General features: G+C 42.7%; 2 protein-coding genes across 2 annotated transcripts in view; one reads left to right on the forward strand and one right to left on the reverse strand.

The window, feature by feature from the left end:
- Positions 1–16,334, forward strand: part of LOC120999677 (gastrula zinc finger protein XlCGF57.1-like) — a 354,101-nt gene that overhangs the window by 126,064 nt on the left and 211,703 nt on the right. The gene's annotated exons all lie outside the window — the stretch shown is intronic.
- Positions 5,107–15,963, reverse strand: LOC120999674 (gastrula zinc finger protein XlCGF57.1-like). Its single transcript, XM_040430688.1, has 3 exons — positions 15,765–15,963; positions 14,375–14,491; positions 5,107–7,327 (listed from the first exon to the last, which is right to left on the reverse strand). Exons 1-3 carry the CDS (start codon positions 15,910–15,912, stop codon positions 5,772–5,774), a joined length of 1,821 nt encoding a protein of 606 aa, XP_040286622.1. The 5' UTR covers positions 15,913–15,963; the 3' UTR covers positions 5,107–5,771.

Consider the following 16,334-nt stretch of genomic DNA (forward strand, 5'->3'; position numbering starts at 1 on the left):
AGCTGCCCACAGCAAGATTCCACCTTTCATTTTTCAAAGGCGTTCGTTTCAAATCTGTTTTTATTAAACAAAGAAACAAGAACAGATACAACAATGTACATAACCATGTACAAAAATTTATACAGAAGGACCGTGTTTACAAAGGAAGACATGAACAGGTCACACAGCGAGTCCAAATAAAAGACCCTTAACTGTATTGAGTTGTGATAGGCTTACAATAAGGCGAGATCTGAAAGTGACGCTTCACTGGGAATTGTTTCATCCAAACATTAGGCCAGCAACCCTTCTGGTATAGAGCAGAAGAGAAGAAGAACGGGGCCCAAGTCTCTTAGTTGAAGACCTCACAAGGGTCCAAAATAAGGCTGTGTTCATCATAACATGGGAGTAACAGGGAGATAAGCAAAAAAAAAAAAGTACTCCAAAAAACTGCCATCATAAGGAAAAATCTAGAGAACCATTGGGTTAGGGGGAGTTCCCAAACTGGCAGCGACACAAGTAATAAGATAAGTAAATGAGAAAAACAGCTTCAGAGAGGTAAATCCACAGGCGAGGATCTCTGAGGCATATAGGTAACATCACACAGTAACAACTTACAGCTCCGAGCCAGGAAGTCAAACCAAGGTGTCAGTATCTGGAGAAATTTAGCTCTATTATGACTCACCAGCTAGTTGCTCTAGTCTACAGGTCTGGTGAACTTTATTGATCCACATATCCAAAGCGGGGGGAGTGGATGAGCATCAGTGTTAGCTGCCGTAATGATCATTGTGGTTAGGTCACTCTTAGACGGTGTTAAAGACTGCGTTAGTAGCCATAACAGAATCAATTCTTTAGTTAACGAGGACCTTTTACCGCTCCTGACATGCCCGTTTTAATAGCTTCATGCATTCCCCATGTATTAACAATTCTGGAACATCTATTCTTATGGCTCTATGTTGTGCCATTCCTTTATTATTACTACCAGACGTTATGCATGAATAGCTTTTAGCCTTCAGTAAGGGTACAGAGAGGAGGTAACAAGTTGGGGGGGGGGGGGTGTACCTGCACAGTCTGAAAATAGCAGCACTGATTGGATAGAATGAGTCTGTGCAGGTACACCCCCCAACTTGTTACCTCCCCTCTGTACCCTTACTGAAGGCTAATAGCAATTCATTCATAACTTCTGGTTGAAATAATAAAGGAATGGCACAACATAGAGCCATAAGAATAGATGTTCCAGAATTGTTATTACATGGGAAATGCATGAAGCTATTAAAACAGACATGTCAGTAGTGGTGAAAGGACCTCTTTAAGGTGGTCGGGTTGGCAGGACAGACCTGGGAAATCGCATCTCCCACTTCTTCCCAGACATGCTGTATTAAGTGGCAGTGCCAAAATACGTGCGAGAGTACCCACTCCCATATTTCCAACAAGTGTTTACAGGGGAAATCCCTATCTTAGAGAGGAAATTTGGGGTTCTATACCAGCGAGTAACAGTTTTAAATGTATTTTCTTTTATCTTCACACATCTCGAAAATGCATGGGAGTGTGACAGGATCCGAGATATCTCTTTTTGAGTAAATGCACTGTTAAGTTAAGGGTTTGAGTAGTGTGTGGTTGCTTATTAGGACAGTACATTTTAGAGAGAAGCTTTGGGGGTGGTGTGGGTAGGAGAGTGTAATTTTCCAACCACTTCGGGTTTCTTGTCCGGACCTAGAACACCTGAAACCAGGATATACTGGTGAAAAAGTCCATTTATTTCAGTGATGCAACTTAAAAGGAATTGCATTAATGCTGCTTAAAATTAGAATTTTGTGAAAAGGTTCAATATTCTAGGCTCAAAGTGTCACACTCTAGTCAGCTAATTAATCCATACCCCCTGAGCAAAGGGGACTTCAAAATTGTGACTTTGGGGTTTCACAAGTTGTAAGCCATAGTCATCCAAATCTTAACAAATAAGTCTATCTCATATATTATTTTTAACTTTTAAGTTGCATTACTGAAATAAATGAACTTTGCACAATATTCAAATTTTTCTAGTTTCACCTGTATATGGGCAATAATTGTAGCATATAAAACTGCTGAAGAACATAGGTAGATAATATATTTTTCCTCCCGAACCATGATACGTATGGGATCTTCCGCTCTTAAAAGGGGTCTACCAACCTTCTGAAGTATGGGAGGGTAACTGAAATGGAAGAGGGATTTAATATTGGTTGGGATAAGGACTCCCAAATACTTTATAGCCTCTAGGGGCCAATGAAACGGAGAGGTAACTTTGACAAGGGCCAGCTGAGAGTCCTGGAGTAAAACATTTAAAGCCTCAGACTTATCAAAATGAATTTTACATTTTTATTATGAAATATCTGCACAATGTAATGAAAAGGGGTTTGTGATAAACAAAAGTAAATCATCCAGAAAAGCAGCAGTCTTTTGCGTAAATGTACCTAACTTAAGGTCTTGGATCTTAGTAGATTGTCTCAACTTCAGAAGGAGTGTCTTAATACATAAAACAAACAGAGATGGTGATAAGGGACAGCCTGATGCGTCCCATTTCAAATAGAAAAGGGCTCAGACTTTTTTTCAAAGGCGTTTGAAAAAATGATAGATGGAATCTGTTTGAGCTTTGAGACTTTTGCCCCTGATCTTTTAAGACCTTAGCAATACTCTGGTATACCACCATTTGAACTAAATCTACTAAATCTGAGTGTGTTACAATACTTCATTTGGGACCCTACTTAAAATTTTGCCCAGAGCCACATACTGTCTAAAACCAACCCTGCTCACTGCATGATCTCTACATTCCTTTACTGATAAATATTGTGTGTACGGGCGCACAAACCACAGCGCATTGTGTCTCACAGACAACAAGTTTAGTTCTCACAAGTTATGATAGCGCAAGCGCACACAGGAAAGCGTCCTGAGCACTTTGGCAACGCTCCAACTATCCGCACTTCTAAGCACCTATCTTCTACCAACTTTCAGCACTAATAAATGTGTTCATTTCATCTGCATTTTGCGGCTCTCTATTAGTTATATGTCTGACTTAAATAGACAGAGAGATTTAATGCATTTTGATTTGAGTATATTATATGATGACAATACAACACAGCATTCTGAAGCTCTGCCCCTTATGGGCAGACTTGGTGCCAGTTTTTGAGTTTTGTAATTATATACCATGCATCCATGTTCACCTACAGTGCCTTGCATAGTATTCACCCCCCTTGACTTTTTTTTTTTTTGGTGCCTCACAACCTGGAATTAACATGGATTGTTTGAGGATTTGCATCATGTAATTTACAGAACATGCCGACAACTATGAAGATGTTTGTTTGTTTTTATTGTGAAGCAAACAACAAATAGGACAAAATAACACAAAAAGTGAATGTGCAGAACTATTCACCCCCCTAGAGTCAATACTTTGTAGAGCCACCTTTTGCGGCAATCACAGCTCCAAGTCGCTTTGGATAAGTCTCTATGAGCTTGCCACATCTTACCTCTGGGATTTTTGCCCATTCCTCCTTGCAAAACTGCTCCAGCTCCTTCAAGTTGGATGGTTTGCGCTTGTGAACAGCAATCTTTAAGTCTGACCACAGATTTTCTATTGGATTGAGATGTGGGCTTTGACTAGGCCATTCCAACACATTTAGATGTTTCCCCTTAAACCACTCAAGTGTAGCTTTAGCCGTGTGTTTGGGGTCATTGTCCTGCTGGAAAGTGAACCTCCGTCCTAGCCTCAAATCACGCACAGAGTGGTACAGGTTTTGCTCAAGAATATCCCTGTATTTAGTACCATCCATCTTTCCCTCAACTCTGACCAGTTTCCCAGTCCCGGCTGCTGAAAAACATCCCCACAGCATGATGCTGCCACAACCATGTCTAACTGTGGGAATGGTGTTCTTTGGGTGATGTGATGTGTTGGGTTTGCGCCAGACATAGCTTTTTCTTTGATGGCCGAAAAGTTCAATCTTAGTCTCATCAGACCAGAGCCCCTTCCTCCATACATTTTTGTGAGTCTCCCACTTGCCTTTTTGCAAACTCACAATGTGCCTTTTTGTTTTTAGTTGAAAGTAATGGCTTTCTTCTGGCCACTCTGCCATAAAGCCCAACTGTATGGAGCGTACGGCTTATTGTCGTCCTATGTACAGGTACTCCAGTCTCTGCTGTGGAACTCTGCAGCTCCCCCAGGGTTAACTTAGGTCTCTGTGATGCCTCTCGGATTAATGCCCTCCTTGCCCGGTCCGTGAGTTTTGGTGGGCGGCCGTCTCTTAGCAGGTTTGCTGTTGTGCCATGTTCTTTCCATTTGGTTATGATAGATTTGATGGTGCTCCTGAGGATCATCAAAGACTTATTTTTTTATAACCGAACCCTGACTTTATAAACTTCTCAACAACATTGTACCTTACTTGTTTGGAGAGTTCCTTGGTCTTCATGGCAGTGTTTGGTTAGTGATGCCTCTTGCTTAGGTGTTGCAGCCTTTGAGGCCTTTCAAAAAAGGTGTGTATATGTAATGACAGATCATGTGACACTTAGATTGCACACAGGTGGACATCAGTTCACTAATTATGTGACTTCTGAAGGTAATTGGCTGTACCAGAGCTTTTTAGGGCTTCCTAACAAAGGGGTTGAATACATACACACATGGCAATTTTCTGTTTTCTATTTCTAAACAATAGTTTTATTTATATACTTTTCTCATTTCACTTCACCAACTTACTTGTGTTCTGATCCATCACATAAAATTCTGATTAACAAAACATGGAACTTAAAGGGAACCTGTCACCAGGATTTTGGGTATAGAGTTGAGGACATGGGTTGCTAGATGGCCGCTAGCACATCTGAAATACCCAGTCCCCATAGCTCTGTGTGCTTTTATTGTGTAAAAAAACCTATTTGATACATATGCAAATTAACCTGAGATGAGTCCTGTCCCTGACTCACCTCAGGGACAGTACTCATCTCAGGCTAATTTGCATATGTATCAAATTGTTTTTTCTCCACAATAAAAGCACACAGAGCTATGGGGACTGGGTATTGTGGATGTGCTAGCGGCCATCTAGCAACCCATGTCCTCAGCTCTATACCCAAAATCCCGGTGACAGGTTCCCTTTAAGGCTGTAATGTAACAAAATACGAAAAAAGTCAAGGGGGGGGGGGTGAATACTTTTGCAAGGCACTGTATATGTCCTAGATCTGAAAAAGGGGCGTCATCCCAAAACAAGTTATCTTGCCTTGATTTTATTGTTTTATCTTGTATGGATTTTATTTTCAATAAACTTGGATCATCTAAAGAAAGCGGTAGACGAAGGTCTATTTTTATCTCCTGTATTCCATCTCCTTTCCAGCTTTTGGACTTTCACCAGATCCGTCCTGAAGTGGATGACTGCGTCCAGCTGGCAAGCCTCTCACCTATATGCCTTCTGGTTGTTGTGACTACTCACAACACTAACAGATGAGGGATCTTATACTGTATACAATTATTTTGTTTGCTGGGTATCACCCTATGTCTGTGCTCTTTACTTCTTTCTAGTTCAATCACCTCAGCTTTGATCACAGCAGACAGGGAGTTAAACAGAGATTGGTGATCCCTTTTGTTCAAGCTGGATAGTGGCGGTGTATTACAGCTGTGAGATCAGAACGTTACAATTTTTTAGGCCAGGTCTTTTGAGTACTCCTGTCTGTACCCTACTAATATGACATCGATCCTCAAGGGGTTAAGTTATACGTCAAGCATGATTAGGGAGCAGGTCCTGCAATGAAGCTCCACATCTGTCACATTTCCTACACTCTAAACATTAAACTGGCTTCTGCTGTGAGTGAATTCTCTGATGCCGAATAAAACTTGACTGATGGGTAAAACATTTCCCACATTCTGAACATGAAAATGTCTTCTTTCCTGTGTGAATTCTTAAATGTTCTATAAGATTTGATTTATGAATAAATCTTTTCCCACATTCTGAACATGAATATGGCCTCTCCCCTGTGTGAATTCTTAGATGTTCTATAAGCATTGATTTCATACGAAAACACTTCCCACATTCAAGACATGAAAATGGCTTCTCCACTTTGTGAGTTCTCTGATGTTTAGCGAGACCTGATTTGTAGCTAAAACATTTCCCACATTCTGAACATGAAAAAGGCTTCTCTCCGGTGTGAATTCTTAAATGTTGCACAAGATGTGATTTTTCAATAAAACTTTTCCCACATTCTGAACATGAAAATGGCTTCTCCCCTGTGTGAGTTTTCTGATGTCTAACAAGACATGATTTCCACCTGAAACATTTTCCACATTCTGAGCATGAAAATGGGTTCTCTCCTGTGTGAATTCCTAAATGTTCCACAAGATTTGATTTATGAATAAAACTTTTCCCACATTCAGAACATGAAAATGGCCTCTCCCTTGTGTGAGTTCTTAGATGTTCCACAAGCATTGATTTCATGACAAAATACTTTCCACATTCAAGACATGAAAATGGTTTATCCCCTGCGTGAGCTCTCTGATGGACAATAAAACTAGACTTACGAGTAAAACATTTCCCACATTCTGTACATAAAAATGGCTTCTCTCCTGTGTGAGTTCTCTGATGTCTATCAAGACATGATTTCTGACTAAAACATTTCCCACATTCTGAACACGAATATGGCTTCTCCCCTGTGTGATTTCTTTGATGTATAATAAGACCTGCTTTTAGAGTAAAAGATTCCCCACATTCTGAGCATGAAAATGGCTTCTCTCCTGTGTGAATTCTTAGATGTTTCGCAAGATATGATTTCCGACTAAAACATTTCCCACATTCAGAACATGCAAATGGCTTCTCTCCTGTGTGAGTTCTCTGATGTTTATCACAATCCGATTTTTGAATAAAACATTTCCCACATTCTGAACATGAAAATGGCTTTTCCCCTAAGTGGATTCTCCGATGGGTTGCAAGATAGGACTTCTGACTAAAACATTTCCCACAGTCTGAACATGAATATGGCTTCTCCCCTGTGTGAATTCTCAGATGTGCAACTAGAATAAATTTCCTGGTAAAAGATTTTCCACATTCTGAGCATGAAAATGACCTTTTGTCTCTATGATTTCTCTCATGCAAAAAAAGGTAAGATTTCTTTTTTAACTGTTTTTCACATGGAAGTATTTTCCCACATTTCTGCTTAGCTCTTGTTTTGCCAATTAGTGGTTGACTAGATGAAGGTTTCTTGTAACCAGTGGCATTGGCGAAAAGATCTCTGTGAAGAACTGAGGGTACCTTAGGAGTTATTAAATTAGCTTGGTTGGTATAGTTATCTTCTGCTTCATGATAGGAAGATAAATGGAGATGCTCATAGGAGTCCCTCATCCCATCTTCACCTGGAGATTGAAACAAAAAAAAGTAAAGAAAGAAAATAAAACAGTTTATGTATAATTTCAGTAAGTAAATCACATGTACTTATATAACAGCAAAAAACAAATCACCGAAAATATCACTTTTAATTTTTTGTATACAAAGGTCCAAGAATATAAACATTTGTAGAGATGGCAACAAGTGTTTCAATCCAGACCATACAGTATAATACACCCCAATGTAAGACAACAAAATCTCCAAAAATTCAAGAGATACTGTTCACTGTATTGCCCTAACATATGCTGTACAATAAGGTATGTCACTCACATGCTTAATTAACGTTTCACATTAAAAAAACAAGCAGGTGGCAACCAATTTAATTCCAAATATAATCTTTCAGACACCCTAAATGGGCGTCTAACATGTGATTCGATTCTATACCTATATGTACCGGATGTATAACTGACTGCTTTACCTGTTGTTGAAGGCCTATTAGCCGAAAGGCGTCCTTGTATACACAATGTTTTTTGCGTGATACAATAAAAGTATAAACCTTGAAGCAAGCTTCGGTTGCCGGGATCTTTCTTAACTTGTAACTGCTGAGATAACGGGCAGTGTAATAAACAGGAAGCAGTGCTTGCATGGAGCGCCGCCTCCTCTTCAAACAGCTGATCAGCGGGGGTGCCAGGTGTTGGACCTCCGCTGATCAGATATTAATGACCTATCCTGACAATAGGTCATCAGTATAAATGGCAGGACAACAACTTTAAGGTCGCCTTCCTGGTTTTCCTCTTGTCCAGTGAAGGTTTAGCCTGGGTCACTCCATTGGGAACGAGATGCTCCCTTGACCTATAATTTACAAGACTTTCTGTCTACTTTCCGCAAGGTCAGTTTAGGAAGCGTCTCAGGGAAGACAGCATAGGAGAAAAAAACCTCTACATTGGTACCCATGTCTCAGAATCCCTTGCTTTCTCCTTCTTTGATTCTAGCCCAGGAGCCCATACAGCTGAACAGAATCACACTGTCAGAGGAGGACCGTCAGAGGAGCCCAGAGATTCAGCTTCTGCTGCTTCATCTTTGCAGGGCAATTTTACGGTGGGACAGTACGCTACACAATTCTGTACTCTTGGAGCGGTCCTGGAACAACAAGGCCATGGTAGCTGCCTTTTTCGGAGGAGCTGTCAGGGATGAATTGGCAGGTTGGGATTACCCAGCAACCCTGAGTAATATGAACTCTCTGACTACCCATACTGATCTCCAGTCTAGGAAGTGTCTCAGGGGGACAGCATGGGAGAAAAAAATCTCTACATTGGTACCCATGTCTCAGAACCCCTTGGTTTCTCCTTCTTTGATTCTAGCCCAGGAGCCCATACAGCTGAACATAATCACACTGTCAGAGGAGGACCATCAGCACAGGCACATTTACAATTTGTGCACATACTGCCGTGGCAATTGACACTATGGGGGAGATTTATCAAACTGGTGTAAAGTAGAACTGGCTTCCATAGCAACCAATCAGTTTCCACCTTTAATTTTTCACAGCTCCTTTGGAAACTGAAAGGTGGAGTCTGATTGGTTGCAATGGGCAACTAAGCCAGTTCTACTTTACACCAGTTTGATAAATCTCCCCCTCTGTTCGCCCGCTGTGGCCCCCGGTATTTTCAACATTCAGAGCAAGGAGGAGGAGACGCCAGTGTCTCCCCTTCTCCCTGACAGCAGCGCTGTCCAATCGCAGCTCAGAGCCAGGGAGGTTTTTTTTCTCCCTGGCTCTGAGCTCTGCGCTGTGATTGGACAGCGCTGCTGTCAGGGAGAAGGGGAGACACTGGCGTCTCCTCCTCCTTGCTCTGAATGTTGAAAATACCGGGGGCCACAGCGGGCGAACAAAGCGGCGCCCAGGAATAATAGTAAGTGCACTCAGATCCATGGGCGCTGCTCTATGCAGCCTGCTACTAAGTTCATATTCTTTGGACCCCTGAAAGGTCCTCTTTAATTACATTCATTGGTGGTGCAGTGCGCCCTCCCAAAGTCCCCACACCGCCCCCCCCCCCATTATCACTGGCCACAAGCCCCCGCCCCCTCATTGTTATATGGTGGCCACAGCGTCCTATCCCCTCCATTGGTGGCAGTGGCAGATTACACTGCTGGGGCTCAGATCGTTACCATGGCAGCCAGGACGCTACTGAAGTCCTGGCTGCCATGGTCAGCTCCCTGCTGCTGTGTGTACTATGCACAGGGCAGCAGGGAGAGTGTGAGATCCTATTCACCCTAATACAACTCTATCAGGGTGAATAAGACAAGGGATGAAAAGATCCAGGTTCTAGTCCCTAAGGGAAGAAATGTTTATTTTAAAAAAAGTTTAAAAAAAACAAAAAACACCAAAATACTAAAAGTTTAAATCGCCCCCTTTCCCAATTTTACATATAAAATTTACAAACAATAAAGAATAAACATATTACATATCGCCACGTCCGAAAAAGTGTGAGCTATTAAAATATTACAAAATATTTCCGCTCGGTGAACGCCGTAAAAATCAAAACGGCGCAATTCGCCATTTTTAGTCACCTTGTCCCCCAGAAGATGTCCCTGGATGTGAGAGGTATGTGGTGCTGTATTCTCCTATATGTAGTGCTGACTCACTACTGTGACCTGCGTCTCATCTTCTACAAGTCCTTTTTTTAATTATATGCATTTTAAATTTGGCGACAAAAAAAATGTATTTGCCTCCTAAATTTTTTAGTTTAGGAGCCAATGGCTCCTGGTTATTTTTTTTAGTCTGGAGCACTGAACTATATTCCCTCGAGAAACAAAACCCCAAGGGAATAATACCCAGTGTCTGTTACTTTTGTCACCTGAGACTGGGAGGAATTATTTTCCTTAGAGCTGATACTCCACCATATCTAAGTGGATAAAAGACCATATCTGGTTGCCCATCTAGGACAGTTGAGCGCTCATTGTTTGTAATCAATTTCTGTTTGCACCATCTTCTTGATTCTTGATACCAACACCGATCACTCTCGTCTGGGTTATTGAACATCAATTGACTTTTTCGATTTTTTGAGCTGCAGGATTATTCACGGTCTATTTGATTGTATGTTATTGGAATTTTAAGATTTTATGTCTTCTATTCTATTTCAGATAGGGCTTACTCATAGTTTTATATAATATATATCTTTTTAATAATATATTTATCTCCATCTTGCCCATGCTACACCAGTCAATAGAGTGCCATCCATCTTATCTATATCAAAACATAGTATACACTTTGTCTGTATATTAGGCAACTGATTAGCCATAGCCATATATATAGATTTATTCAAACAGACCATATTGTTCTTTGTAGGATCTAGATTTATTGGAGATCATTGTAACTGCAGCATCAATTGTGCCTTTTCAATCTAGGGAGATAAATCCATACAATTTATATAGCTACAATTGTGTGGTCTCCGAAGAACTAATTGTAGTTCTAGTCAGATGGTCTAATTGAATTGAAATATTGTCACGGCCATGGTCATGACCGTGACTCCTTAACCGCCTGCGGTTGCCTGCGGTTTGTTTTTGGTTGTTCAACCACAGGTGAGGGCTACTTGTGTGTTGCCTCACTTGTGGTTGCCGCGGACAACAAGTGGTTGGAGATTGTCGCAGATAGCAGCCTGAACTGGTGCTAGGCAGCTTGCGGCATCTTCATGCGGTTACACCTAGCTACCGCTTTGTTAGGTGTGTGTGTATGTATGTATGTATGGTGTGCACTGGGTTTTATGTTACGTGTGCACTGGGACCTTTCCCTTCACTGTGGCTGCTCGCAGCAACGTTTTGTATAGTGTGTACATGTGGTGGCAGTGTCCCGGCCTTCGGGCTGACTCTCAAGACATGGTAGCCACCCATGTCGTTGCCTGCGGCAACAGCCACAGTGTGACCTTCGTTTTGACACTTCCCCTTTAAGTTGTGTTTTCCCTTCTGTGGTATTGGAAGGGTTAACTCCCTTTCTGTGTGTCTGAGTCACGGGGTGTGTCTGATTGTTGGGTGTGGCCTCTTGGCCTATAAAGCCTCACTGTTTTCCCAGGTCTGAGGGTTGCTTCAGCCATGCTTAGCTGAAGCAGCCTCCTGTGTTTTCTACCTGCCAGTGAGAGCCACCCCTGTGGTCATAACCATAATGTCACATTTTAGTTTATGTCTAGTTATGTGTGATGTCTATTTGATGTTTCCTTGTGATTTTGTGCAGCTATGGATCTGGGTCCCTGTGTGGGGATGCGTTGTGATTTGCACCTTGCCAGCACAGGGATCCAGTCAGCAAGGCTGTGGCAGGTAAGTGGAACTCCTTGTTCACCTGCCATATCCATAGAGCTGTTTATGTTCCCCCTTTTCCAGCAGCTTGGCCATTGAGACTCCTGCTCCTCCGTGCCTAGGAGGAGTGGGTTGTCTTACCCTGCTCCTTAGCCCAGGGACCGGACGGAGGGTAAGTCAGGGCTCCTAGGTTCCTGCGCATGGGTCCTCCTACCTTTAAGGTCGGCCCATGCAGATAGGAGTTAGGGTCAGGTTAGGGACGCTGTAGGAGGTGACCTGCTCCCTAATACTGTTGTCCTAGCCGAGCAGCCATAACATCATCTGGCATCGAACGGCTGAGGATTTCCCCCATCCTCAGCCGTGACAGATATTAAATAACATGGTGGAAGCTTAATTTTTTTGGGATTGTAATCTAGAGTTATCACAAAACTCAGGCATGATGAGATGAAGTCATCATACACCGTATAATTTTAATTTGGAAAATCTGTTCGCTGGGAGAAATCAAGTGTCAATTTAGTCTTCTGTTATTACTAAGATACCAGTTTAATTATTGACTATATCTATATCCTATAGGTTATTTTGTCTTCTTGATTGCATATAATTGATTATTATTCTTAAATTGTCACCAATTTTATATCGTCTTATATATTTTTTTTTTTTATTGCACTGAAATATTAATAAATATATATGTATTTTGTGCACAACTGTCTTCCTTTTTGTCTTCAACTTAGCGCAGATAATGAACTCTCGTTAGCTCTTGTTTTTATAAGGCCTGAACGCATTGCACCCGCACTGAATCCGGACCCATTCATTTCTATGGGGCAGTGCACATGAGCGGTGATTTTCACGCATCACTTGTGCGTTGCGTGAAAATCGCAGCATGCTCTATATTGTGCGTTTTTCACGTTGAATGGGGCTGCGTGAGAATCGCAAGCAAGTGCAGATGCGGTGCAATTTTCACGCATGGTTGCTAGGATGGAAGTCGATTCACTGTATTATTTTCCCTTATAACATGGTTATAAGGGAAAATAGTAGCATTCTTTAATACAGAATGCTTAGTAGAAGGTCAATTGAGGGTTAAAAACTAAAAAAGAAATTAACTCACCTCCTCCAATTGATCGCGTAGCTGCCGGTCTCCTGTTCTTTCTTCAGGACCTGTCAAAGGACCTGTGGTGACGTCACCGAGCTCATCACATGATCCATCACCAGCGTGCCACTTATTGGCCAGCTTGCTTACCCTGACAACTGCATGCCGGCAGTGCTGACTACTGAGAAACGCACCTGCTGGCCCTGGAATGAACATGACAACCTCTTTCACACGGGCGTTGCAGTAAAATGTACGGGTGCGTTAAGGGAACACCCGCGATTTTTCCGCGCGAGTGCAAAACATTGTAATGCGTTTTGCACTCGCGTGAGAAAAATCGCGCATGTTTGGTACCCAAACCCGAACTTCTTCACAGAAGTTCAGTCTTGGGATCGGTGTTCTGTAGATTGTATTATTTTCCCTTATAACATGGTTATAAGGGAAAATAATAGCATTCTGAAAACAGAATGCATAGTAAAACAGCGCTGGAGGGGTTAAAAAATAAATAAAAAATGTAACTCACCTTAGTCCACTTGATCGCGCTGCCCGGCATCTCCTTCTGTCTCCTTTGCTGAACAGGACCTGTGGTGAGCATTCATTACAGGTCAAGGACCTGTGGTGACGTCACTGCGGTCATCACATGATCCATCACCATGGTGATGGATCATGTGATGACCGCAGTGACGTCACCACAGGTCCTTGACCTGTAATGAATGCTCACCACAGGTCCTGTTCAGCAAAGGAGACAGAAGGAGATGCCGGGCAGCGCGATCAAGTGGACTAAGGCAAGTTAAATTTATTTTTATTTTTTTTAACCCCTCCAGCGCTGTTTTACTATGCATTCTGTATTCAGAATGATATTATTTTCCCTTATAACCATGTTATAAGGGAAAATAATAATGATCGGGTCTCCATCCCGATCGTCTCCTAGCAACCGTGCGTGAAAATCGCACCACATCCGCACTTGCTTGCGGATGTTTGCGATTTTCACGCAACCCCATTCACTTCTATGGGGCCTGCGTTGCATGAAAAACGCTGAATATAGAGCATGCTGCGATTTTCACGCAACGCACAAGTGATGCGTGAAAATCACCGCTCATGTGAACAGCCCCATAGAAATGAATGGGTCGGTATTCAGTGCGGGTGCAATGTGTTCACCTCACGCCGTGTGAAAGAGGCCTAACAGTTTAACCTAGTGATGAGCGAACCGGGTTTCGTCCTGCTTTGAGGAACATAACTGATAATCATGTTAATCTCTAGCTCAGGATATGGCATAAAATGTATTGCTTCCAAGGAGGCTCTTTCAATATGGCCGCTGTTAATGTGAGACTGTAAGTAGCGGCGCATGAATTAATGTATTACATTACGAATCCGAACCTGGGTTGATGTTGCATGCAGCGATGATTAATGAACCTGGGTCGGATTTTGTAATGTAATATATTATATTACTTACAGTAACGGCGCATGCACAAGACTAGCAAAGTCTCGCCTTAACGGCTGCCATATTGAAAGAGCCTCATTGAAGGCAATATATTTTAAGCATGTACGGAGCTAGGGATTGAGAGTTATGAAGATGAACAAACCGGGTTCGTCACTAGTTTAACCCTTTACAAGCAACAAGGAGCACCCAGAAATTTTACTTGGAGGGGGAGGGGTGGCGGGTATCCCAGAGTTTCCTGCTGCCAACAATAAAGTCTGTCATACTCACTATTATCGGGCTCTGTTTTTCCTTGTGCTGCCATCAATACTACTGCGCTCTTTTCCTCTTCCAGCTGTACTGACTGTCTGCCGCTCTGCTTTGATGTGCTGCCCCCAGGAAGAAAATCTAGGTGGTCAAAAAAACAGAAACAATGGCATCACTTGTACTTCACGTCAACCACATGTGTAAGGATCAGACCCCCTAAATAACACCAGACTCCTAAAGAAATACGGACCCCATACCATACCTGATCCCTAAAAAAAAAATCAGACCTCACACCAGACCATATATTAATTAGACTAAACAGGCAAAATAATTTCACCCCAACCCCAAAATAAATCCCCAGAAACAGACATATGACGGTAAATATTACATGAAGTATTATTGAGGTTTAAACCACCCAACAAAAAATAAATTAAAGGGAGTCTGTCAGCTGGAGTACCACCAGTAGTACCTGACCATTCTGCCTGGTGGTTTCCATAATTGCCCCAGCAAACACTCCATTTTGCTAGAAATCCCCTGTAATCACTGCTCGTGCTGTGTGCAGATGAGTGGCCTAAGTCAAGAAGGTGGAGAACTTCAGATATGAAGCCCAAATCCTGCTCTCTAAGTGTTAACTGACGTCCCAACATAAGAGGGAACGTCATCAGTGGCCCCTCGGAGATCTCAAACGTCATTGTGCCCTATTCTTGCTGCATGCCCAGAGAAACAGGAGGCTTCAGGGGTGTACGGCGCATGCACTGTAGACTGGGCGAGTACAGCCTGCTTGACTGCGCACACAGCGCCACACGTCTGAGATCACGGAAGGGCTGCTGATGACAAGCAAGTTCGATGGGGTGAGATTTGGATGCTTGACTTTAGTTCTCAATGTCTCGGTGACTCCAGGCGGCTGAACTGCATTATGGGGAGAGCAATGATTCAAGTCTGTAATTACAATAAATGCCAGTGGCATGGAGGGAGAATATATCCACACCAACACTGGGATTTTATAATTCTTTCTGACACCTCATTTTAATTAGGCAATAATGCTTAAATCCTGTACTACTGACCTCCCCTGATGAGGACATATGGACAACGACCGCAATCTGACTGGGAAAGGACTTTTGTTGGACACGATAATGTTGTGCCTATAGCAGCGCAATTCCCAAAGCTGAAACTACAGATTTTTGCTGTTGTGTTGTCATGTGATGGTGACAGCTCATCACCTCCCCCTCCCTGCAGAGTGATCTCAGCACAGCTCACAGAGCATGCCCACATCTCTCTGGTGGATTTTCTCTGCCTGGATCCATCTATAGGAAATACACACAGTGACTGAATACATTGTCTATATGTGATGATCAGATGAATCTGACTCTCAAAACTGTTCTCTCCTCTACAATCATGGAAGGTCTCCTCTTACCCGGTGATGTGAGGGACTGGGGATTCTCCATCATGACGTCCTTGTACAGATCCTTGTGTTCTTCTAAATACTCCCACTCCTCCATGGAGAAATAGACAGCGACATCCTGACACCTTATAGGAACCTGACAACACAAGGACACAGTCATTACCAGACCCCTCCCTCGGCGTTATTGTACAATGTCCCAGCATTCCCAGCAGCGCTCACCTCTCCGCTCAGCAGCTCAGTGATCCTGGTGGTAAGTTCTAGGATCTTCTGCTCATGTATCAGGGAATGAGGCGGAGGCTCGGTGATGGGGCTCTGGGTCCTGCTCCATCCTCCTGACACACGGGGTGTCACACACTCACCAGACGACTTCTTCACTACTGTGTAATCCTGTGTATGGGGAGACGCCGATCACTACAGAGATTCTAAGAATCCTTCACCTTTCCAGTCATTTCCCTGGTTTATTACTAGAGATAAGAGTGATGTCACGTGAGACTCTCACCTCTCCAGTTATCAAGGAGATGATCTCCAGGGTGAGGTCTAGTATCCTTGCAGCCATGTGGTCTCTGTCCTTCTCCATCCTTG

This window comes from Bufo bufo, chromosome 4 (assembly GCF_905171765.1).
Source record: "Bufo bufo chromosome 4, aBufBuf1.1, whole genome shotgun sequence".
NCBI lineage: Eukaryota > Metazoa > Chordata > Amphibia > Anura > Bufonidae > Bufo > Bufo bufo.